The sequence below is a fragment of the Apiospora kogelbergensis genome, assembly GCF_038363985.1.
Source record: "Apiospora kogelbergensis strain CBS 113332 chromosome Unknown utg000001l_segment0_segment0, whole genome shotgun sequence".
Taxonomy (NCBI): Eukaryota; Fungi; Ascomycota; class Sordariomycetes; order Amphisphaeriales; family Apiosporaceae; genus Apiospora; species Apiospora kogelbergensis.
Window position 1 is genome coordinate 1,858,829 of NW_027117418.1, and position 23,291 is coordinate 1,882,119.

Below are 23,291 nucleotides of genomic sequence, written 5' to 3' on the forward strand. Positions count from 1 at the left end.
TGGGCTCAATATTATGTACAAAAACTCACACATCGGCAGATACTGTACAGACACGAGCGTATCCCGGTCGTCTAAGTCGGACATGGTCCGTCGTATTTGGGCTTACAGATGCACCGTCATAACATCGGAGCGATCGAAAGCCCTCGCGCAGTTCGGGCATTTGCGCATGCGATTCGTCAAGCGGTCCTCGGTACATTCTTTGCAGAATATATGACCGCATTTCGTGAGAACGGTGTTCTTGAACCGGTTTTGGCACACCGAGCAAGTGGCTAGTTGCTACGGGGTTGTTAGTTGGTGAGGCTTGAGGGTCGTGGGCATATTGACTTACGCGTAGCATGTCTTCTTCTGCCGAGGAATTGCTCATGCTCTTGACCTTCCACTTATCTCGGTCCTTGGACATGTGATCAACTCGCAGCTTCATCTTCTCATTCTCCGTCTCCAGAACTGCCAAACGGTCCTTAGCCTGCGAGGCAGTGGAGTCTTTCGATTTTGCCAAGGAAGACAGCTCGTTAACCTGGTTCTTCAAAGCATCGTAACGACGCAAGGCCTCGTTACTGGATGACTCCAGCCGTTTGCTTTCCGTCATAATAGCCGTGTTGGTCTGCTTAAGGTCCACAAGCTGCTTTTCCATGTTACCCAGAAGAGTGCGGTGCTGGGCCTCGTTCTCCTTTAGCTGTGAGATAATATCGGAGCTTTTGTTGTTCTGGGCCCGCAAGCGCTTGATCTCTTCCATATGGATATCCGTATTCTTGCGCGCGTCAAAATACTTCTGGTTGGCCTTGGCCTTCTCTGCAATGGCCATGGCCAAGCGTTCCTCCAAAGCCTCAAAATCCATTATCTTTTTGGTGGCCAGAGCCTGGTACTTCTTAACGGCTGCTGTCATGGCAGGGAGCTCGTCGTTGATCGATTTGAAGTCCTTTTCCGTCTTCTTGTACTTTTCGCGAAGATCTTCGAGACTCATCTCGTCAAGATCCGGCCGTGGTGTCATATCTACATCTTCGCTTGGTTGCAAACGTGACAATTCCGACTCCATTGCGACGATACGGTCTTGATTGGCGGCTATAAGCTCCTTCAGATGATTGGCAGCTTGACGCTCTTGATCCCGTTGGGACTTGAGCATCTGCACCTCCCCATGAAGCTCGTCTCGTGCTGACCTTACTCGGGCGAGGGCGGTATCGGATTGCTGTAGCTGGTCCTCAAGCTCTGTCGTCAAGGTCTGAGCTTCGTCCTCCAGCTTCTTCTTGTACGTTTCGCGCTCGACTTTCAGTTTGTGGCTGACTTCCTGGAGCTTCTTGTTTTCCGTGTCCAAGTGGTTGACCTTCTTGACCAACTCCTCATGTTGGTTCTTCAGGAGTTTGAACAGGTCGGTGCGTGAGTAGTCTTCATCCGTCAGATTTGTCAATTTGATTTGGAGGTTGGTGAGCTCCTCCTGGATAGTCTTGTTTTTGCGCCTGGACTGCGTCTAACTGTTCCTTTTGCTTTGTGGCCTCAATCTTAGCCTCTTCGAGAGCAAGTTTCAGAGCTTGAGCATTTCCGTTAGATTCGCCCGATTCGCCGTTGCTCGCATCCGCGCCAGATGGGCGCGCTGTTGCACTGGCCATGGCTTGTTGCTCGAGCTTTTGCACTTGAATGCTCTTCGCCCTGTCGAGCTTCCGTTCCGCCTTAAGATACCGAAGTGTGGCAGTATTGAGTTGCTCTGAAGTTTCATCTTTTTCTGATGCTAGACGGTCGAGTTTGACAAGAAACTCTTTCTGGTTCGCAAGCAAGGTATTCACTTGGGACTCCAGGTTGGTGATGTTGGGCGCGACATCACCGCGGGCAGCAGAGAGGCGGGAGAACAGACTGTCTGTTATGGTCTTAATGGCAGCTGATTTGTCGTCGAGGTGCGCTTGAAGCGCCTCGATATCCTTAAAAGAGGTATGAGTAGGAAACGGTTTTTCGTCGCCAGCCTGGAAAAGGACCTTGGTTTCGGCCAGCAATGAAACCTCTTGGAGAAGCTGTATCCACCAGGAGTCGACTGTTCGCAGATGGTCATCATGGTAGGCCGAGCGCTGTTCCATATCTTCCAGCCGAGTTTCTAAAGTGCTGCATTTGCGTTTGTATTCCAGCATTTGACGGAGGATCGCGTCCTTGGTGTATTCCTAGTAGTTCCGATTCTGTCAGCGCTTCCTTCTTTCCATCTTTCCAAAGGTGTGACGTTTGGCGAGGTATGTCGGGTGGACGTGGCGGGTATCTTGGCAATCAGGAATGGCAGGGTATGTTTCATCAGAGGCAGAATAGATGACAGCGAATGCTGGGCATCAAGACTGAGATTGTGAGTATTCATCAGGCCATCATGACAGGAAGCGAAAGTGGCGAGCCGTCATTACTGAATTATCGTGCCAGAGATGACAGCAATGTGCAATGCTCACGTGTTTTGCAGTAACGATTGAGGCAAAAACGTGTAGTCGAGGGATATCTGGGCGCAACGGGAGATGGCAACATACCTCAATCCAAGCCTCTTCCTTCATGTCGGAATCGTCCTTGGAGTGCTTGCTGCTGCCGTTCACGGCTTGACGTTTGCTGGGAGGGCCAATATCGTCGGCGCCGCTCATGGCGGGTCTCTTTCTGTCCTCCATCTTGGCCAGGGAAGACAGAGGTGGAGAGGATTTGGCAGAAGACAGAGGCATAAAGAAAGCGGCGAGAAGGGTCGAGGGATGAATCAGGCAGACAGAAGCGTCGGGAAGACAGGGGCGCAGGGACGCAGGGACGCAGAGACGAAGAAAATGAAGGAATGGAGTGCGCGGTGTGCAAAAGCCAAAGGTCAGGATTGCCCCCGTGACCGAGGGAAATGTAAGGCCGGTCGGTCTGGCTCAGCGCGCGAATCGATCGTGTGGACAGTGACAGGCAACGGTGTCGATAAAAGCAGAATCAGAATCAGAATAATCCTTAATCGGCTTGAGGGATGATTCGTGACCACATCGGGCTGGTCAATCGGTCAGGCTGGGGCAGCGCAGACTGGGTGGGAAAGAAAAACAGGAGAGAAAGAAGCGGTAGCGTGTAGTGTGTCCTTCGCCGCGCAGTAGTAGCCGGGCCTCTGCTGATTAGATGTTCCAGGGAAAAAAAGATTGAGGTGAGGATACAGCAAGCAGGCATTGAATCAAGCCAACAGGGAGAGGGAGAGAGAGAAGAGAGACCAGCCAGCAAGCAGCAACTAACGCAGTACCAGCATCAGCACCTGCACCTGCACCAGCAACAGCCCGTCTTTCCCAAGGGCGCACTAAACCAGAACAGGCGACGCGGCATCCAAGGAGTCTAGGAGTCCAGCAGGGCCCGTGCCACGCGATTTTCCCAGTCACGCTGCTTGGCTGCTGCACGCTGCAGCAGCAATCAATAGATTAAATGGGGCCATGGCCTTATCGATTGGAAACTGCCCGCTATTTGGCTCCGGACTAACTGCACTACTCGACTACTCCACCAATTCTTTTTATTGTCAATCCGTCCCTCCATCCATCCATCCATAATCCATCCACGACCTACCTATTCGCTGTCGGGTTTCGTTACTTGCATCTGTTTTGCCATTCATTGCGAGTCTTGTGGAATTAATACAATTGTACTTGGCACTTGCCTCTCCCATGCGCCCTGTCCCATACCGGAGACCCGTCACCCTTTGTAAGATGTGGTAGCATCTATTGCCTGGGCGACTCACGTATTCAAACACACACACGACCACCCGCAGCCTGGTCCAACACGTCTGTTGAACATCTCCCAAGATGAGTTCCATGCTCAAGAAAAAGGGCTTGGGCTTCAAGCCCAAGGCCAAACCTGCTCGCACCGCAGCGCCTGCTGCCGCTTCGCCGTCACAAACGCCTGCAACCACCGAGTCTCCATCCCAGTCACAGTCACAGGCTTCCACGCCTGCCCCGCCTTTGGTGACTCCTCAGGTCCCTACTGTATCAACACCAAATACTTTGGGCACTGATAATGCTGAACCTACAATACAAGAGCCCCAAGAGAAGGAGAGGGAGAAAGAGAAAGATGCTGTATCCAACGCAGCTACGGCTGTTTCGAGCACAACAATCGCCAAACCACATGAACCGCCAACGATCCCTCCAGCACCTGCGCCAGAGCCTACGAACCCGCTACCAACTCCAGACGATCGGCCCATCGAGCCTACCGATTCACGGCCGCCGGAAAAGTCCAATGCATCCATACCTCCCAAGCCGGCTACACCCGATGTTGCGGCCACGCACCAAGACGAACCCGTACAACCTGCCATGCCAGTTCCAACGCCGAGTCAACCCCCATCAGCCTCTGCATCCACTGCGGTCACCTCTCGGGTTGGGCTTTCGGCTACTCCTGCGCCCGACGGGCTTGCCACGCCAACTGCAACACAACCCCCGAGTACCGCAGAATCCAGGCCGGGTCTAGCTACTCCCGTACCAGATGGACTCATGACGCCTGCTGCAACACAGCCTCAGGATATTACGGACAACGCTACACCTTCTGTCGCCCCAGGGTCTGCCCCAAGCTCTCAGTTGACAGTCCCGCGGCGAGAGCTTCCCTCGCCTCCTCCGCACCTATCACAAACACCGTTGTGGCCAATGCAGCAGCAGCTGATGTCCAATCTACAGAGGCCGGCGCACCAACAGCCGAGCCCAGGAAGAAGCGGCAATATCGTAAGCGCAAGGCCCCTGCCCCTGCAGAAGGTGAACAAAATGGCGAGGCCGCACCAGCAGCTCCAAAGCCCAAAAGACAGCGCAAGAAAAAAACTGCCCCAGAAGAGGGCGCGGAGAATGAAGATGGCACCCCGGCAGCCCCCAAGCCGCGGCGAAAGCGCAAGAACGACACAGCTCCCGCTGAAGGAGGGGATGCACAGGTTGCTTCGGGCGGAGAAGGGATTGGTGTGGCAGCGCATACCGTGGTCCGTCGCAAGCGGCGGGAGCCCACCCCTGAAGACGCCGAGAACCAAGAGATTGACCACACGACCACCAAGATGGCAGATATCACACGCGATCTCGGTATCGGAAAGAAATTTAAGCATTCAGAGGCTATCCTTGAACGGCAACGTGAGGCGCGGCGCAATGCGCAACGGCGGCGGTTGGAGCGGAAACAGCGAGCCATGGGCCTCCTCCCTGAGGAGCCAACGGGCGAAGATGGCGCCGCGGGCAATAACGCTGAAGGTACACCAGCCCCGGAAGCAGAAGAGCCTTCCGTTATGGATGGCGGAGGCGTCGAATACGACATCATTGATGGCCAGATCGTCGTGAACCAGAACTCCCTGACGGTCAATCAACACGAGAACCAGGACTTCACCAACCTTGAGACAGTCGAGGAGGATGAGTTCACCAACTTGACGACATCGGCGTCGTACCTGCGCGCCTCCAAGACGCTGGGCACGAACCACTGGTCCGACGATGAGACGGAGCGATTCTACCACTACCTCAAGATGTTCGGCACCGACTTCGAAACAATCTCGCACGTCTTCCCCGGTAAGAGCCGGCGCCATATCAAACTCAAATTCAATCGCGAGGAAAAGGCCCGCCCGAAACGCATCAACGCCGCCATCATGGCCCGCGGCGCCAAGAAGGTCGCCATCGACCTCGAGGACTTCAAGTCGCAGTGGCAAGGCGAGGCCTGGCAGGAGCCGGATAATATCCGCGCGGACCAGGCGCGCGTCGCGGCGCAGTACGAGGAGCACTTGGAAGAGCTGCGGCAGCAGAGGCGTGAGCTGGGTCTTTTGGACGACGAGGAGCCTGCACCTGCTGCGAATTCCGATGCTGCCGAGGGAGGTGAAGATGGGGGGCCGGCGCAGAAGGGGATGAGGGCCAGGATGCCGATGGCGGAGATGAGAGAGCGGTAGGTGAAGAAGAGGCCGTTGCCCCTGCCAGTGTTCCCGTCGTTGCTGGGGCGTAGATGACCAATGCCCCCTTTGTCTACATGCAGAGATTCTCTACCTCTTCCCCCTTTTGGTGAAAAGGAAGCGAAACAGACAGCACACCGGCCACATGAAAGCTTGCAGCCCTATTTTTTTTGATACCCCCTTGCACTTTATTTGTTTCTTTCCTTTCACATACAAAGCAGGCTTGCGTGGCTCGGTGGACAAACCCTGTCATCGTCGCTATTTACTACGGTACAAACAGTAGAGGGGAATGGAAAGGGGGGGAGAGATAGAATGAGAAAGGCAGTATGCTGCCCTTCGCATAGTCAACCCCGAGACAGGGGTTGCCGCGCGGCCGCCCAAGAACAGAAAGAAGAGCCGGCTTCTAGAGAAATGGATCGTTGGCTGTGTTACAGGTATAACGAGGCACGTGTAAGCGCTTGTCATTTTCGAAGGGAATTAAATCACATGACTTGCTGTGCGCTGTTTAATCTCGAGTTGCGATGTAAATGATACACGACCTGCGCAGGACAGAGAGCATTGCATATCTTGGTTGTAGTAGCCCATCCGTCAGGAAGCCAAAGGGTTTATCAAACCCCCTTGGGGCATGATAGCAAGAGGTCACGAATTACAGGCTCACAAACAACAGTCCATAGACTTGAATTATGAAATCGCCGAGTTTCACATGAACAGCATAAAGGAGTTGGTCCATCTTGGTATGCCTTGCAGATTTTGCTATGAAGAATTACCAGAAATGGGTCAAATGCAATATCTGCATATTCCCTTGTTCGTGTATCCATACGCCTTGATGCGTAGACCCGGTAAAACGAAGCCTTGAGCATGGGAGAAAACGTGGGCTTCCATCGCCGACTCATGTCTCGTTATTAAGTTTATCGCTGGGGCATTCATGAAGATTTGAGCGTGGTCAGATTCTTGGTAGTTGTGTTGTTTTCGTTTTGATAAGAATAGGTTGCGCTCAGAGCAACGCTGAATCCGAATGGAAACAAGGCACCTCAAACGGTGACATGACCCATCCAGAGCAGGAACCTGCTACGATGGGCATATCAATGTTGCATGAATCCGGGCATCAACCAGAAGAGAGGATATCATAAACACCGCCGTGAACATTCATAAAGCAATGAAACAAATCTTCAGGCCTTAGTTTTGGGACGGCTCATCATCCTCGGGTTGATCGAATAGGAGGTTTGCGGCAAGCTCCTCGTTCTTGTCGCATGCGAAGTAGGCCTGGATGCAAGCCTCTTGGCTGAAGCCGAGGCGAGTCAACTGCATATTGATCAGCATAAGCGTTCCATAAATCCCAGGCCAATGGACTTACTCTCTCAATAGCATCCCGCTCTTCCTCGGTTACACTAATAGCCTGAGCACCAGGTGGCAGCGCGGCGTCATCGTCGCCGTCCTCGCCCAACAATTGCAAGAACTGGTTGGGATTTTGCGAAATGAGCTGTGCGAGCTGAGGGTTGCCAGCACCGAGCTGTTGCAAAATAGGCTCCAGCATGCCGGGCTGTTGTTGGACGATCTGACGAAGCTGCTGGAACTGGGCGTTGTTTCGCAGGAAATCCAGGTTGCCAAGATCACGGTTGGCCTCACCACCGGCTGCCGCACCGGCAGGGGCCGCTCCTCCACGGGCACCGGCCCCGGCACCAGAGCCTCCACGGCCGCCAGCCTGAGCGGCAAGATCGAACAGGTTGACCGGGGCGCCCTCATCGGAGCCTCCCTCGGCGGACATAGCATTGGCAATCGCAGCGGCAGCAGCGTCGGCGTCAGGTGCGGGAGCAGCCTGGCCTTGGGGTTCGGCAGGAGGTTGCTGACGGGCGGTCTCCGGGATCCCCTATTTCATCAACAGTCAGCGAACTTGTGCTATCAGACTATCGGTTTGTGGGCAGGACTAACGTTCAAGAGATACTCGACAGCTCGGTCGGGGTTGTGGAAGGCGGCACGCATGGCCGCATCGATCTGGGCGCGCTCGAAACCCATGGCCTCCATGTTGGCAATAGCATTGGCGCGCTCGGCGCCCATGGCCATAGCATTCGGGTCGTGCGCAGCTGCGTCGCCTCCGGCGGCAGCAGTTGCAGCGCCGGCCGGGGTCGGTGTCGCAGGCGGGGCGGCGGATGTGGCGCTGGAATGCGAGGGGGCAGCCGGGGCCGCAGGTGTGGCAGCCGGGGGCGCGAGCCGGGGTCTCGGGGACGGCACTTGATGAAGCAGCGGGTGCGGCAGCAACTTTGGGCTAGTTTGGGGGTTAGTCTACTACGCCAAAAGCCCACCACGACAGTAGAGGTGGCGATGAACGCGGGGCTCGAGATGTGAAGTGCACAGCGGGGAGGTCATACCTTGTTCACCATACACACAACGAAGCCCTTCTCCTCGATCTTATACGTCTCGACGGTGTCTTCATCTTTAAGGATCTTGCCTTGGGGGATATTAGCCTTTTTGTCTGTCTCTCTCTCTCCGTACATAATGCCACAGCCCAGCTTCAAGAGCTCGACGTACCAGAGTAAATGAGCTTTTGGGACTTGGGATCCCATCCCTTCTCGTCTGAGATGCGCTGCTTGACAGCAGATACCTATGGGAGTTTTTCATCATGTCAGATGCATGCCAGCAAGCGCGGGGAATGATTGGCGCATGCACTCGAATATTGTGCGGTGTTGGGAGCGGTGATGTTGGTGGTGGGCTGACGGGGCAGTCCACCAGTGGTGAGGTCGGTGACGTGGGTTGTGACGACATACCAGATCTGTCGGCTCAATTTCGAGCACGAACTTCTGCTGCTTCAAATCCTGCGAAAGCACAAATAAATATGATTAGCCACACGAACAAGTAAAGCCCATGATCAGAAAGGGAAGAAAGGTCGCGACGGCACCGCAAACAAAATAGGGTGCGGTGCGGTTGGTGAGCTGATTGCAGGGCTTTGTTCGTTGCATACCTTAAAAGTGACCTTCATTTTGGGCAAGCTGCTTCGTAGCGGAAGTTGTGTGTGTGATGATGGTGGTGTGGTTTTTGTCGTGCGTGGGGTGGAATTAAGTCGGAGAGGTGGTTTGGAGATGGGAAAGTCTTCGGAATGGGAAAAGTGATGGGCGATGATGAATAAGAGAGCTCCTTGACGGCGGCGCTCCAGAGCCTGCAGAAGACCGACTTTACCTACTTTCTACAGTGTATATGTAGGTTGTGTAGGATTGTGTGATGAGGCAGAGGCAAGTATGGAGTCTAAGTACGGTAAAGTAAATGGAGGGCGGGAGAAGGAGAGCAGGCTGCCTTGCAGACGCCCGATTTTTGCCTTTCGCGGGGCTTCAGAATTGGATCCTGGGCGGGCAGCGGACAGCGAGCGAGTTGATCATCAACAATCGATTACAGAGAAACCGAGAAGCGAGAGAGAGAGAGAGAGAAAGTACATGAGGGAGAGGGCGATAGAGGGACATGTACCTCCGCAGTGTGTTCTACAGCGGTCGGGTACCTTCTCATCCTGGACTGGAAGCTTCAATGGCCGTTCAGTCGAGGTGGGGCACGAGCTGGCGACCCGGAATGGATCGAATGGATCGTCGACGTAGGCCTCGGGCGCCTAATTCGCTGCCTGATCAGATTATGTAAGTCGGTTTAGCGACTGGGTGACCACAACAATAAGACAGACCGTGGCAGCATGGTCACCACGAGCTGTCGTGCACCTCTGCAGTCCTCTGGTTGCACCAACCGCTCCATGCACCCCATGCTTGGAAGCCATCTGGTCATGTTGACTGTTCAATGTAGCACGAGTACCATTCACACCAGGGCAGGGAAAAGGCGGTCCGGGGACATGCAGTTGTTTGGGTTTAGCCATTTTACTTTCTTTGTTTAGCTTTTACCACTACAGAATACGTGGGCTGATATTGGAAGTCTCGCAAGGCTTTTGTCCTCCCAGATTGAAACGCCGCGCTATCAAAAAGACATCTCACTGGTATCTCCAACCCAAATAAAATAAAAGCATCCTCCCCGTGATGCCCCCAACGTAGAAATATTGACAGAAAGGAAATAAAGAGACAAGCTGCACCGAGAGGGCAGTTGTGTGTATAAACAGGCCACGGCCTGCTCCCCTCCTCATCGTCCCCAGGGGAGCCCCGTGCGTGTCGTTCGAGGTCGTAAAGGTCGTACGTAATCTTCATCATCAACAATAGTCTTGTCTTTTTTTCTCCGCCATCGTCCCCTTTATTGCGAAATGCCCAGACCGCTCGGCTCGTCCGTGGTTGATTCGCGGTTCTGTTTTCTGACTTGGTACTCGGTCAGACTGGTCCGCGAGCCCGCGTTCAGGATCCATTCCGGCAGCGGGGGCGTCATCTTCCGCTCCGAGTCGGCTAACGGCGGCGAAAGCTTCTCGCTGCTTGGTGTAGGAGACTTCCCAAGGACGCTCTCCCGGCTGTTGGTCCGTGAGAGTGAGAGGGGGCTTCGCGCAGAAGGCAGACTGCCGCTGCGCATCCGGTCCAGCTTACTCTCCGTGATCACCTTGCCAGCATCCTCAGCTGCGTGAATGCTGGTTCCCGGCGTGGCTCTCGGAGGCTCCGGGCTATCCGTCCGGAACAAAGGGTGAATGTGAAGCTCACTCGTGGACGCGTGGGTGGTCAGTGTCGGTTGGCGCCGAGCCATCGGGCTGTACGAGCGGCTGCGGCGGGCGGCGGGCTCTGGGGTTCCAGTTCCAATTCCAATGGCGTACCAGGGCTGGGGCTTCGGCTTGTCGTGGGGCTGGCTGGGATCGTCTCAAGGAATCGGGGCGGAGGAGGCGACGTCTCAAAGACGGTTTGGCGATCTTGGGGGTCTACTGCCGAGGTATCCCACGAGTCGAAGCCGTTGCCTTCCTCGGCTATGCTGCTACGGTATGCGAGGGAGTCCAGCGACGGGGGCGCCTTCCGACCCTTCCGCTTGACGACAGCAATCGGGTCTTCGATGAGATCGGTCGGACTGCTTGCGAGAAGGAGGAGCGGAAAGAGCTCATGGTCTCGGCAGTAGACTTGCCGCCGCTTGAGCCAGGTGGGCTTTGGTACTCTGCCGATAAACGTTCCTTGGTCACTGCGGCGCGCGGGATGGTCTGCGAGTAGGGAACCGCCTTGACTCGCTTCGACATCGATGTCTGCCTTCCCTCCTCCGTATGCAGGAGTTGCCCTCGTCATCGCACAGGCGGCCGTTGACGTGATGAACCACCACATACAGCACCTGAACAACGAAGGCATATGCCAGCACCACGGAGCCGCCGATGAGGAACGAGTTCTCCGGTCCGCCCAGGACGCTGGTCTTATCGTCGTCTTTTCCCAGAATGACCAAACCGGCGATCGAAGCAGCGGCACCCATCTTGATGAGGATCAAGGTTGCGGCCAGGCCGAGACTGCTCGGTTCATCGTAGACGGGTGACCAGGACTGGCGGAGAGTTTTGTAGAAAAGAGGAACAAGCAGGATGAACATAAGCCCTTCGCAGGCTGCGGCTACGCTAGCTGCTATCCGTACAGCCGGTGTCGGTCGCCCGGTAGTAGCATTCGCGATATTCATGAACAGGATGGCTGCGGTTCCCAGTATAGCGGCTACGCCCAAGGCGCCAGGGAGTATCCGTGGTAACCTCATATTGTGAGGGTTGTTATTAGTATGCTAGAGTATTATCTGCAAGAGCTGGTGGGCTATTACAGCGTTGCACCCAAGTGCCTAGCGCTTGTCGAGTTTGCTGTAAGTCGTCTGGGAGATAGGAAGCAAAGATAGCAGAAGCGCGGAAAGGTTCGGATTTGGTTGGCAAGAGTTGCGCGGCGCCAACACGTATGAAACCGTGATACCGATGAGAGATCCAGGTTGCTTGATGGTCTGAGCGAGTGAGGTGTTCCGTATTTGACTTGGACGTCAGTCTGCGAGACTGGTAAGACGCAGCAAGTCGATACGAGATCAGAAACCGGGGGTGATGCGCGCTTCTTCGATTTGGGCCAAATAGTATATAAGCCGATGAAGACAGCACTGTACGGATACGACCTTGATAGTAGTTAATCTAGGTAGTCTTCCTCCTCCTAGACAGACGACACTGCAGAGAACAGTCGGTAGCCGTGAGCGTTAACCAAAAACTGGTATATATGAGACGACGCGGTTGATCAGACAGCTATTCGGGAGTGGGGGTTCCGGATGATGTCCCGACAGTGTGAGTATTAAGTCTTGGGCGTTGCTAGCGAAAGCAAAGCCAGGGGTGTTGGATATAAGCGAGTGGATGGGAGTGGTTAGACAGCCAGGTTGGTCGAAAACGAATGACAGGAACCCACGAGTGGCCGCATGAACAGGCCTCGTCGGGTTATAAGTAGAATAAGAACGAGAGTGAGTGGTGAGTGGGTGGTTGCCACGAGAGCGAAGAATGCCGGGTGGGTTGTGGGCGAGAGTGTATAAAAGAATGCGTGTGTCCGTGGTGAAGTGGGTTTCGTCAAGGCTATGTGGGTGTGGGTAGGCAGGTTGCAGGGAGTGGGCTGTTGGGAACTTCCTGCTTCCCCGGCCTGTCTGTGGGTGAGAGAGTGTGAGAGTGTGTGTGTTGTTTGCTGATGGGGTGCGACGGCGACGCGTTCTTGTTCTCTCTGCCCAGGTTGGATTGGATTGGGTACAATTCCAACACCACGCGATTATCACAAGCCCTGGTCCTGGGGAGCCAGTAGTATTGCCAGGATTTCTCGGACAAGGGTTGTGATAGGTCGTGGGCAGGAAGCAGAAGCAAATCCCGGGTTTGGAACGGCTAGGTCTCGCCTAACGGGCTGGGAAGAGAAAGAGACGAGAGAGAGAGAGAGACGAGAGAGGCTAGACTGGCCAGCCTGGCTAGCAGGGAAAGGGAGGAATTACTGGGAAGGCCGGGATACCAGGATGTGGCCCTCTTGCCTAATTCAGTCGGGTGGGCCCCCAAGTCCAAGGTTCGGTTGTTCCTGGAATCAGATCTTTCGATCTGCCTGCCTCACTGTGTTCTTTTCTGGGTCGTCGAAGAAATCCAGGCAAATCCAGGTACGCGACTGCCGTAGGCCCGGAGGATCGTTGCTGGTTGCTGGCTGCTGGCTGTTGTTTCCTGCTTCCCCTCCCTTCTTTTTAGCGTGGACGAGACAATTTTCGAGCCGGTGATGACGCCGGGATAATCGAATGTATGTGAGACACCGAGGCTTGGACTTCTTTCTCACTGCCAATGCAAAACAATCTCAGCTCCGATACACACTATCGCCGATGATCTTTGTATCGCACGAGAGCCTTCTGGCCAATTGATTGGCTTGGTGGTTCCTTCGATGGGTAATTTGGACCCTTCTGTCTCGGTGTGGATCAGGGTCGTGTGACCTTGGCTATGCCTTCGAGACTGTATACCGAAGGTGGGAATCTCCCCCGAAAATTGGACTACCGGGCGGGCTGAGCTCTGCAAAGCGCGGGTAAAAAAAGAATGACGATGTTGGAAAATGAGAGACACGATGACGAAGGTCGACAGTAAGGAGCGTGACAAAGCAAGGAGAGGGAGAGGGAGGGAGAGAAAAAACTCGCAATCCTTCCGCACTAGGCCCTCGGACGGAGGAGTCTTCGGCTCCTTATTATAAACAGAAACGACCTCCTTTCACCGTCTTGATGGTACATACGGGGCCCAAGTCACTGCGCAGCTGGATGGAGTCCACTGTCCAGGCCAAGAGAGCGACGAGTCGAGTCCTTCGAGCCCCGTGCTTTTTTCAGCTCTCTGTACCTCCTGTGTGACAATGATTATTATAGGGATCCAGCATATCCACTTCTGGGCCGGGCGGTACCCAACCCGTTCCAATGAGGACGAGAGGCCAATCGGAGGGCCTGGGAACGGTATACCCGTTGGTATCTGCTCTGCTCGCCGTCGCAGACTGAAAAATGACGGACGGAGGAGGCTTGGAGTTATTGCGCCGCCGCCTTGTCGGAGTAGTAAGTTAGTAGGTATCAACTGCTGCAGGTAATCAATCTACTGCTGGCCGTAGACACCATGTACACATCATCGCCCAGGGAGGGCGGTTCCAAGGGGACCAGGCCCAGGCTGTGCTCTGGAAGAGAGAAGTGCAATTGTGCGTGTGTCATCTAAGTCGAGGCCAAGGGCTGAGGGTTTGTGAAAGTGTACCTTGCATCTTGCCCTGCATCCATCTAGGTTGCATTGCCCTTGCAGCTGCCGTTGAGGATCACCAATGACAAGTCAACAATACCGACTGCCCCTCCTGGAGTCCCGCCTGGGGTATACAAGGCCGTAAAAACGCTCAGCTTTTTTTTTTTTTCCGCTCTGAGACTTTTTCCTTCCTTCTCCTGCCTTCCGTCAAGCGTACAGGAGACCATGTGGCTTCATCTCCGGCGCGATTAGTACTCGGCCCCGCAGGGAGATCTTGCTCTGGCATGGCATCATCGGAAGGAATATGCCATTGAGCGCCCGTGGAGCTGCCTGGTTAGTAGTCATCGTGATTCTTGGTAAAGTTCTTACGGGATGGGGCTATTTCGCCGGACGGCGACATGGCGAGAGACGATTCGTCAGAAATAGGTTTCAACGTGTTGCGCGGTCGAACGACCGGTGGACGCCTCGTTCCCCATTGTCCTTTTTTTTCTTCTCTCATTACTCTCCCACGAGGATGACTGTGTACATGTGTACGGAGTACAATGATAAATTTAGTTTTTGGTGGCCTGGTCTGTAGCCTCATCGCCCTGGGCCGAGATTCATCACATCATTACTTGTCCTAGCCTAGTGAGACATGGGGTCCTTGGAACCCAGATGTGTGCCTGGATCTGGTGGACGACATCGTCAAGAGTTTCATGGGCAGGCAGTTCTTTAGTTGGTAGTAAGCAGAAACAGGCCAAGGACCAAGAGAAGAAAGTTTCGAGGGTTGTGCCTTTGCCAATGGACCATTGGACGGTTTCGGCTGATCTATAGATCGTTTGATGTTTCTGCCTTATCATCATCTCTCTCTTCTGAATGGCCGAGTTATGTTGCAGTCCAGCGCAAGGCTAGTCACAATAGTCTCCCGTTTGCACCTCAACACTACCTTATGAATCGGATGAGCTTTCCGCTCACATTTCTGGCCATCTGAGACAACGGTGCGGCGGGAGGAATCGCTTGCAGTTGAAGTGGTATTATTGCGTTTTTCTGATCGGCACTTGGGGGGTGGTGTGTGCGTGTGTGGTGTGGGCTCTTCCTCATTTTCCATCCCTCGTTACTTTTTTCCCAGTATGCTGGTCGTCGGTCCCTATAACCGTAGAAAGCTGCTGATTGGGTAGATGCCGCGCCGCCACCCTGGTCCTTAACTGAGAGAAACTCCATTGCGCCAATCCAGCGTGCAACAGCGCCAGCCAGCCTGAGGCAGGCTCTCCCTTTAATCGTTTTTATTCTTAGTGTCCTCATTTCGCAACAGCACCAAGCGTCTGCTTAGTTGCAGAATAGGCCACCGTCTCCTGAACTTGAAACCAAGGGCCATCCTGGTGAAGACGACAGCTATTGCACGAGGACGGCAGCTCACGAACTTCTTCATAGCGCAATGGCAGTTGTGCGCGGGATGCCTCGTGCATATGTTCATATGCTGATCATATCTCGCTGCACTATATACGCATAGAAAATAGGCCCGTATTGCTCTGGCGACAAGATTGAAGATTCGAGTCATCTTATCCCCGATTAGATGATCGAATCGATCAACTCACGATATGGAACTCCCGAGGATCGTGAGGCTCGCGTAATTGGCGAGCGCTTGGGTACTCCGTAATGAGATATACAGATCACCACGAGGCGAGGCGGGGGATCTCGGTGCAGTCATCAATGCTCTCTCTCGGATTGACCCTACATACTTTCTGCATTTCTGCTCGGATGCTGCCAATCCAGCACTGACAGCGGCATGGGGGGTCTCGTTGCTTTGCTTTTGTCGGTTGTAGTAAATGAACGGGCCAGTAAAAATCAAGGTTATCTGGTTAGTGAACAGATCCCCTCATTGATATAATTCATGCGAACAGGTTGCAGCCATTTCCGAACAACCCCTTTCCGTCTTGCAACCGGCCGAAAGCTCATTACGATTGATCACTTGTCAAAAAGCATAGCAGAGAGCGCCGGAGGGCGAGGGCCAGAGGAGGGCCTGAGGGCCTTGAACCTGGCCGGCATGGTTGTCTAACTGAGGCTCTCTCTGCCTTGGCAGCTTGGAAATTGAGTCCGTGGGGGGTGGAAGCTGAGGGGAGTTCTGCTTTTCTGATTTTCTGCTTCCTTGTTGTTCAATGCAACTCTAAATCCCCAGCGGCACGTCGACGTTGCATTCCTAGATTCCGCAGCACGTTTTACGCGAGCGGCCTACCAATACTGGTTCGGTCTCTCTAGCCCGTGTTTCGATTCCAATGTTTCTGAGTTTCGGCGGCCGCTGCGAATTGCCGTTGTATCGGCAAAAACAAAGAAGGAAAAACGAAGAACAGGTGAATCGTTTAGGAAATAGTACGATTGTGTGTAGATCAGGCCCAGATCAAGAAAACACAACAGCAACAACAGCAGCACATGATGAGATGGTTCCGGTCGTTTTCTCTCCATCTGCCTCTGCCCGTGACATGTCGAGCCGGTGTGGTCAGCCATCAGCTACGGTCAGCCCACCCAGGGTCAAGATGCACACGATGCGCACGATGCGCACGATGCCTTGGAAGATGGGCGCTGATGGGCGCCAACACATGCAGCCACCCACCGACGCCCACAGTCCTGTCAAATGTCAGAAAAATGAAGTCTTTCTGTCCATGCCTATCCAGCTCCACCAGTGCCATGCGAGCATGCGTGTGCGTGTGCGTGTGCGTACATATGCGTCGGTGTCAAGGCGTGTGTCTGTTCCCAGCTCCATAGGGTTTCTCGTACCTGCATAAGCTCAGATACTTCCTCGAGTCTCCGTCCCCTTCTGGCCTCTTACAACTCGGAGATTTGGCGATGGACTCCACCGACCCCCCTTCTTCTCATCTTCTGGCAGGAAAACCCAGAAAGAACCTTGGGCCGTCACCGTTCCTAGCGGACTGGCAGGACGGCGAGAACGGGTTAGGACGGACACGCTTGTCAGTCGGTCTTCTCCGCCCCGACTCCGCTTCCCTCTCGCGTGTCATTAGCCAGAGGCCTAACCCTCATTAACACGACGGGCCAGGTTTCATGCTGTTTCCAGGTCGACGCTCTTTGCGCCGTGCGTCTTAGGCATCACAATATTATGAATGGGGGTTTGCCCACACGATAGAGTATCCTCGCTATCGCTGAGGCAAGCACGCGCGCATGCATGCACGTATGTACAAGAAGAACCGATGACGCCGGTCGCCATGCCATGGCTGCATACATTGATTAGGGTACGAGTGCCGCTGCTACAACTCGACCTTAGACAGTAGATAGACTTTGTCTTACACAAGATTCCGACTTGTCTCGGACGACGCACAGCCAATGGCAGCTCTCTTGGACCTCTGCATTGGGAGATTTTGTTTACTTGCTGTAAAAAGAAGCAATAGCCGCAGTGCAAATAGTCTATATGCACCTCATCTCTAGCTTTGGGGATATTGGCATTTCTTGCATCCCAATGGCTCCGCCTGCTTCTTTCTTTTCATCCCTCTCTTCCTCTGTTGCGCGCAGCCTCAGCGCAAGCCGGTGCCAGACGCTGCCTTACAGGGAGCAAGAAAACGTCATTTCAAACCGTAGTAGCGCAACCGGAGATTTTACCCCAAATCTTGGCTATACGAGGGGCACGTTCAATTCTCTACTGCTAGTAGAGTAACCCTAAATGCCTTGGGGGCAGGCTGGAACAGTCGTTGTGGAATGGCGGGTTACGATTGGATAACATTCCGCTACGGACAGATTCGATACAACTTGCAGTGATGGATAATATTGCCATGCAACCAAGACATATAAGAGCTTCCGGAAGAGCGAAACTTGGATCGACCAGCAGTGAGTGGCACACGAAAAGCGGCGGATTCGCAGAGTGCAGCTGGCTTGGAAGGTTGCTTACATAAATCCAGATCATTCTCATCTTAGCCGGAATAGTACGGCTATTCGAGCCCTCTGATTGCTGGAATTCCGTGGCTCCCCGGAGGCTCAACCAAGCTTCGAAAGTCGCCTCCGCACTCAGCGGTCAATATATCCAACAGTGGCATGCGGGGTAGATCGTCAGTTCTCGTATGAAGGCCCTCGGTGTAAGCTCAAGCCGGCAGGACACTGCTGGCAGTATAAGTAATACAATATCCATTTGCATATCCGTAGTGATATTAGGTATTCAATGAAGACCACCGTTTGCGCGAGTCTTTGCGTTGTACTTGACCATGCGGCTCTTCTCGGCTTTCGTGATCCTGTACGGACTTGTACTCGGAGCCGTGGCGACTTCGAACAACCTGACGGACCAGGTAACATGGGACAGATATAGTCTGAGCATAAACGGCAACAGGACGTACATATAGTTAGTACTCGCCACCATATCATCGCATACGGGAGCGTAGCTGCCCGTCCTGTGCTCCCACGATGCTGACATGGCTCGATTGAAAGCTCCGCTGAGTTCCATTACCAAAGACTACCGGTCCCGGAACTGTGGCCAGTGAGTACATGTCTACGCAAACCAGTATGCGGCTGCGATATACAGAAACGACATCTGACCAGACATAGGACATTTTCCAAAAGTTCAAGGCGAATGGGTTCAACACAATCAGGTACTTGCCCAAAAGCGACCCCGTCGCACGGAAACTTTGGGTAGGACCAGACTGATTAGTGAACCAAACAGCGTGTACTTCTTCTGGTCGTACCACAGCGCCGCCGAGGGGGTCTACGACTTCGAGACCCCGGGCAAGGATCTCCAGCGCCTCTTCGACCACGCTAAGGAGGCGGGACTCTGGGTCATCGCGCGAGCCGGACCATATTGCAATGTGAGGGAGCTGAACTTCCCTCGCACGCCTCCTTCCTCTCTGTTTGCTTCGCCGTAGCAGTCTCGGGCTCCCCGAAGCAAAAGCAGCCTGCCTACATACTAGCACAAACACCGTTCATTGTTCACGTGATAACTAACACATGCGGGCAGGCTGAGACGAACGGCGGCGGCCTCGCGCTTTGGGGCAGCGACGGCAGCCTGGGCAAGATTCGCACCGGCGACGAGACTTACCACCAAGCCTGGCTACCGTGGATCACCAAGATCGGTCGCATCATCGCGGCGAACCAGATCACCGAGGGTGGCGTATGTTTCCTTCCACCATAGCCCATAACCCCTTACTCCAGTTACACACCAACTTTCTTCTATGTCTTACACGAAATGGAAATGGGAGACTAAGCCAAGGAGAAACAGCCTGTGATCTTGAACCAGATCGAGAATGAGTACCAGCAACCCGGATCGCCGCACACGCCCGGCTCGACGCAGGTGACGCACATGAAGCAGATCGAGGCCGCGTTCCGGGCCGCGGGCGTCGTCGTGCCCTTCACGCACAACGAGAAGGGCATGCGGTCACAGTCGTGGTCGCGCGACTACCAAGACGTCGGCGGCGCCGTCGACGTCTACGGGCTCGACAGCTACCCAGGCGGGTTATCTGTGAGTTTTATTGTAGTCTGGTAGGACTCTTTTCCACGCTGACACGATCAACAACGAATAGTGCACAAACCTGAACACAGGTTTCAACGTCGTGCGGACGTATCACCAGTGGTTCCAGAACTACTCGTTCACGCAGCCCGAGTATCTGCCCGAGTTTGAGGGCGGCTGGTTCTCGAACTGGGGCAGCGACACGTTTTATGACGAGGTCAGTAGTAGTCTCCAATGCCGTCGCCCTGGCTGGCTTGCTTGGAACCAAGGTGGTAAAGGGGGAGGGAAATGGGGGGCCTATCAACACGTCACTAACAACGGGGATTTGATGGCCAACAGTGTACGACGGAGCATGACCCAGCGTTCGCAGACGTCTACTACAAAAACAACGTGAGTACTGCATGCACCCATGTACGATCCGGTATGGACAGATGACTGATCGATCCGGCCGTGACAGATTGGGCAAAGAGTCACCCTGCACAACATATACATGGCATATGGCGGTACAAACTGGGGCCAGTGTAAGAGGACCCCCGCTCCCTCGTTGACGACAAGAAAGCATAAGCTAAACCAGCCACATGAAGCCGCTGCGCCCCAGGTCTATTCAAGCTACGACTACAGCGCCCCTCTGCGCGAGACGCGGCAGCAAGGGGACAAGCTGTTCCAGTCCAAACTCATCGGCCTGTTCACGCGGGTATCGGCTGATCTCCAGAAGACCGACATGGTTGGAAACGGGACGGGGCACAGGGTATGTATATGCATCCATGTCCCTTCCCTATGCTTCTTACTACCTCTTTTAGCCCGAATTAACTCACCACTTGACAGGTATCCTCGACTTCCGCATACAGCTGGATCCTGAAGAACCCCGATACTGGCGCCGGCTTCTACGTAGTCCAGCAAAACAAGACACCCTCGCGGGAGAACATTTCGTTCTCTGTCGACCTTGAAACCAGCACCGGGCCCATCACCATCCCCAAAGTCGAGCTCGGCGGACGGCAGAGCAAGATCCTCGTGAGCGACTACACGTTCGGCAGCCATACTCTGGTGTATTGCTCAGCAGACATCGCAGCCTACGGGGTCTTTGGTGGCGGTGTAGACGTGCTAGTACTTTACCTCAAGCAAGGCCAGACCGGCCAATTTGCCTTCAAGGACGAAGAAGGAAACAAGCAGCCGTTGACCTACGATGTCTATGGCGACAGCACCTTCTCCGCTGACAAGACGATGGCGGGAGCGGCCAAGAGCGCGTTTACCTATACGCAAGCCGCCGGGACAACGGCCGTTAGATTCTCGAACGGGGTCCTGGTCTACTTGCTAGACCAGCCCACGGCGTGGCGGTTCTGGGCGCCAGCCACAACGTCCAGTCCCGCCGTGAAGCCCAGCGAGCAGATCTTCGTCCTCGGGCCCTACCTGGTCAGGAGTGCCTCTGTCCAGGGAAGCGAGCTCCACATCGATGGCGACAGCGACGTCGCTACCGCCTTGGAAGCGTACACAGGGACGCCTATTGATGCCATTATCTGGAACGGGCAGAGCGCCGCTGCCATCAAGACGGACTATGGTTCTTACCAAATCAACATCACTGGCGCCAACGATAGGCAGATCAACCTACCGAAGCTAGCAAACTGGAAGTCGGCCGACTCGCTGCCCGAGGTCAAGCCCGACTACGACGACTCGAGATGGACAGTGTGCAACAAGACTTCGACGTTAAGCCCCTCAGCCCCGGAGACCCTGCCGGTTCTCTTCTCGTCCGACTACGGCTACTACTCTGGGGCGAAAGTGTACCGGGGCTACCTCGACGGTGCCAACGCGACATCCGTCTACCTCTCGGCGTCGGGGGGCTTGGGTTTCGGCTGGAACGCCTGGCTGAACGGCCAACTTGTCGGGGGCCACCCGGGGAACGGCAGCCTCACGAGCACTAGCGCCACGCTGGCGCTTCCGCGCGATGCGCTGAGGCCAGAGACTAACGTGCTGACTGTCGTTGTTGACTACCACGGCCACGACCAGGCATCGACGGCGAAGGGTGTCCTCAACCCCCGTGGTCTTCTCGGCGCGTATCTTCTACCTACGGGCACGAAGGAGAATACTGGGTTCAAACAATGGAAGATTCAAGGCAATGCAGGCGGCAGTGCCAACATCGACGCCGTCCGCGGGCCGATGAATGAAGGGGGCTTGCATGCAGAGAGGCTCGGGTGGCATCTCCCTGGATTCGACACTGCCGACTTCAACGAGTCCAGCCCCGCACAAGGCCTTGACGGGCCAGGCATCCGGTTCTACGTGACGGACTTTGAGCTGGACATCGACGAGGACCTTGATGTACCTCTTGGCGTGGCGCTCTCCGCGCCTGTCGGGACGGTGGCGCGGGTCATGTTTTGGGTCAATGGGTACCAGTACGGAAAGTACGTGCCGCACATCGGGCCCCAGACGGTGTTTCCTTTCCCTCCCGGCGTCGTCAATAATCGGAAAAACAACACGTTGGCGGTCAGCTTGTGGGCGCAAACCAGTGCGGGCGCCAAGCTGGCCGACGTCAAGCTGGTCAGCTATGGGCAGTACCAGACGAGCTTCAAGTTCACGCAGGACTGGAGTCATTTGCAGCCGGGGTGGGCGGATAGGAGCAGCTACGCATAGCAGCGGCCAACCGGCGCGCGATGGCCTCGCTCTTTTCACGCCCATTTGCGTAGGGTAAAGCCTGGGGCACGGTATGTATTTCAAGCCAACATACCATGGTGTAACCCAATCTTGTGTGACCTCGTTAGCTGCTTTGGGGTTGGTAGCCTATAGACCTGTGTCAGGCAAACAAGCATGGCCAAACTGCTGTACCATCTTTATAGTTTGTGAAACGGTGATAGACAATCAACGGATGAGAAACCAGCCTCAGCGCCGGTGGATAGAAAACTGCCACTGCAAATTGCGAAAGGCTATTGAACCGGTTTGGTCGTCCCAAAGATGGCTCTTTGCATCTTCCGGTTGTTTTGACTGACTCAGAATGCCTATCTCTTCTTACTTGGGCAGAAGTCCGACTGGGGTCCAGATGAGAGGAGAGGGAGAGACCCCCTATTCCCCAGTATGCATCGACTAGAGTAGTTGTCACCTGTCGTGTAACGCGATAATGAGGGGGATTGTCTGCATGTAGCCGGCTGTTTAGCTTATCGATATCGTCGGTGGTTGGGGCGCGGGGGGCTAGGGGGGCTTGCAAGCAGTTTGATAGGAACCGTGTAGCCGCCTGATCAACAAGCAGGTGGCAATCGATTGATAAAAGTTCCAACAAACCCAGGACACATGGATAGGCGATGCAGCCCGCAGCCCGCCTTGCCAAGGCCAATGAGTAGCGATGTCGGTGACGGCGCCGTGGTATCAAATCGTATCAGTTCCCGTCTTATCAAACCGTCTCGGTCTTCGCATGGACATGCCCTATAGGGGCTAGCCGGGCTCGCGCCCCAGGCATCTGGTGGGCGAGTGGGGTAGCGTGCGTTGGAGGCGCTGAGGCGACAGATAGAGGCACGATGAGCCCGGACTATGCGTGGTCACGCTGGGGCTAGAATGTGGCTAACGATGTCCCCAGGGGAAGAGGAAGGCCGCCCGTCTTGGACGTTCACGATCTGAGGCCGAATGAGGCAATTTCATGCGATAACGGGGGGTAATATTGCAGCAATTGGCAGCAGTGCAGCTCGGGCTTCGGCGAGTGCATGCGGCGTGATGATATGATTCAGGGAAGGAGATCCCTGGACGCTCTGGACACACCCTGGCCAGCCTGCAAAACCCTTGACGTAACGAGGGGCATGCGCCAATCAGACTCGCCCCTTCCACCCCGCAAAGCTTGGTATGCCGGCTGCCCCTCCATTTTCTTGCGGCCTTTGGGACTTTGGGCGCTCCTTCAACGGACCTGGACTTGGAGAAGACAGCGATAAGACCTGCCGTGTTTGGGCGCGCCGCAAGTACATAATGCACCC

The 23,291-nt window shown here is 54.8% G+C and overlaps 5 protein-coding genes across 5 annotated transcripts; 2 read left to right on the forward strand and 3 right to left on the reverse strand.

The window, feature by feature from the left end:
* Nucleotides 1–102: 102 nt before the first annotated feature.
* Nucleotides 103–2,618, reverse strand: PG998_000589 (uncharacterized protein; the record flags this gene model as incomplete). Its single annotated transcript, XM_066867407.1, is given in 4 exon segments — nucleotides 103–276; nucleotides 329–1,451; nucleotides 1,468–2,141; nucleotides 2,487–2,618. The coding sequence occupies 4 exon segments, from the start codon at nucleotides 2,616–2,618 to the stop codon at nucleotides 103–105; spliced, it is 2,103 nt and encodes a 700-aa protein (XP_066735822.1).
* A 1,134-nt stretch (nucleotides 2,619–3,752) lies between these two features.
* Nucleotides 3,753–5,842, forward strand: PG998_000590 (transcription factor TFIIIB component B; the record flags this gene model as incomplete). Its single annotated transcript, XM_066867408.1, has 2 exons — nucleotides 3,753–4,177; nucleotides 4,264–5,842. The coding sequence occupies 2 exons, from the start codon at nucleotides 3,753–3,755 to the stop codon at nucleotides 5,840–5,842; spliced, it is 2,004 nt and encodes a 667-aa protein (XP_066735823.1).
* Nucleotides 5,843–7,018: 1,176 nt separating this feature from the next.
* Nucleotides 7,019–8,816, reverse strand: PG998_000591 (UV excision repair protein Rad23; the record flags this gene model as incomplete). The annotated part of the gene is made up of 7 exons (XM_066867409.1): nucleotides 7,019–7,144; nucleotides 7,197–7,709; nucleotides 7,772–8,122; nucleotides 8,209–8,288; nucleotides 8,369–8,441; nucleotides 8,605–8,652; nucleotides 8,799–8,816. The coding sequence occupies 7 exons, from the start codon at nucleotides 8,814–8,816 to the stop codon at nucleotides 7,019–7,021; spliced, it is 1,209 nt and encodes a 402-aa protein (XP_066735824.1).
* Nucleotides 8,817–10,051: 1,235 nt separating this feature from the next.
* PG998_000592 (uncharacterized protein) lies at nucleotides 10,052–11,452 on the reverse strand (the record flags this gene model as incomplete). The annotated part of the gene is made up of 3 exons (XM_066867410.1): nucleotides 10,052–10,521; nucleotides 10,554–10,999; nucleotides 11,046–11,452. The coding sequence occupies 3 exons, from the start codon at nucleotides 11,450–11,452 to the stop codon at nucleotides 10,052–10,054; spliced, it is 1,323 nt and encodes a 440-aa protein (XP_066735825.1).
* Nucleotides 11,453–18,115: 6,663 nt separating this feature from the next.
* Nucleotides 18,116–21,969, forward strand: PG998_000593 (uncharacterized protein; the record flags this gene model as incomplete). Its single annotated transcript, XM_066867411.1, has 10 exons — nucleotides 18,116–18,249; nucleotides 18,336–18,384; nucleotides 18,453–18,496; nucleotides 18,568–18,709; nucleotides 18,859–19,011; nucleotides 19,120–19,359; nucleotides 19,421–19,564; nucleotides 19,687–19,737; nucleotides 19,805–20,095; nucleotides 20,173–21,969. The coding sequence occupies 10 exons, from the start codon at nucleotides 18,116–18,118 to the stop codon at nucleotides 21,967–21,969; spliced, it is 3,045 nt and encodes a 1,014-aa protein (XP_066735826.1).
* Between the last annotated feature and the right edge of the window lie 1,322 nt (nucleotides 21,970–23,291).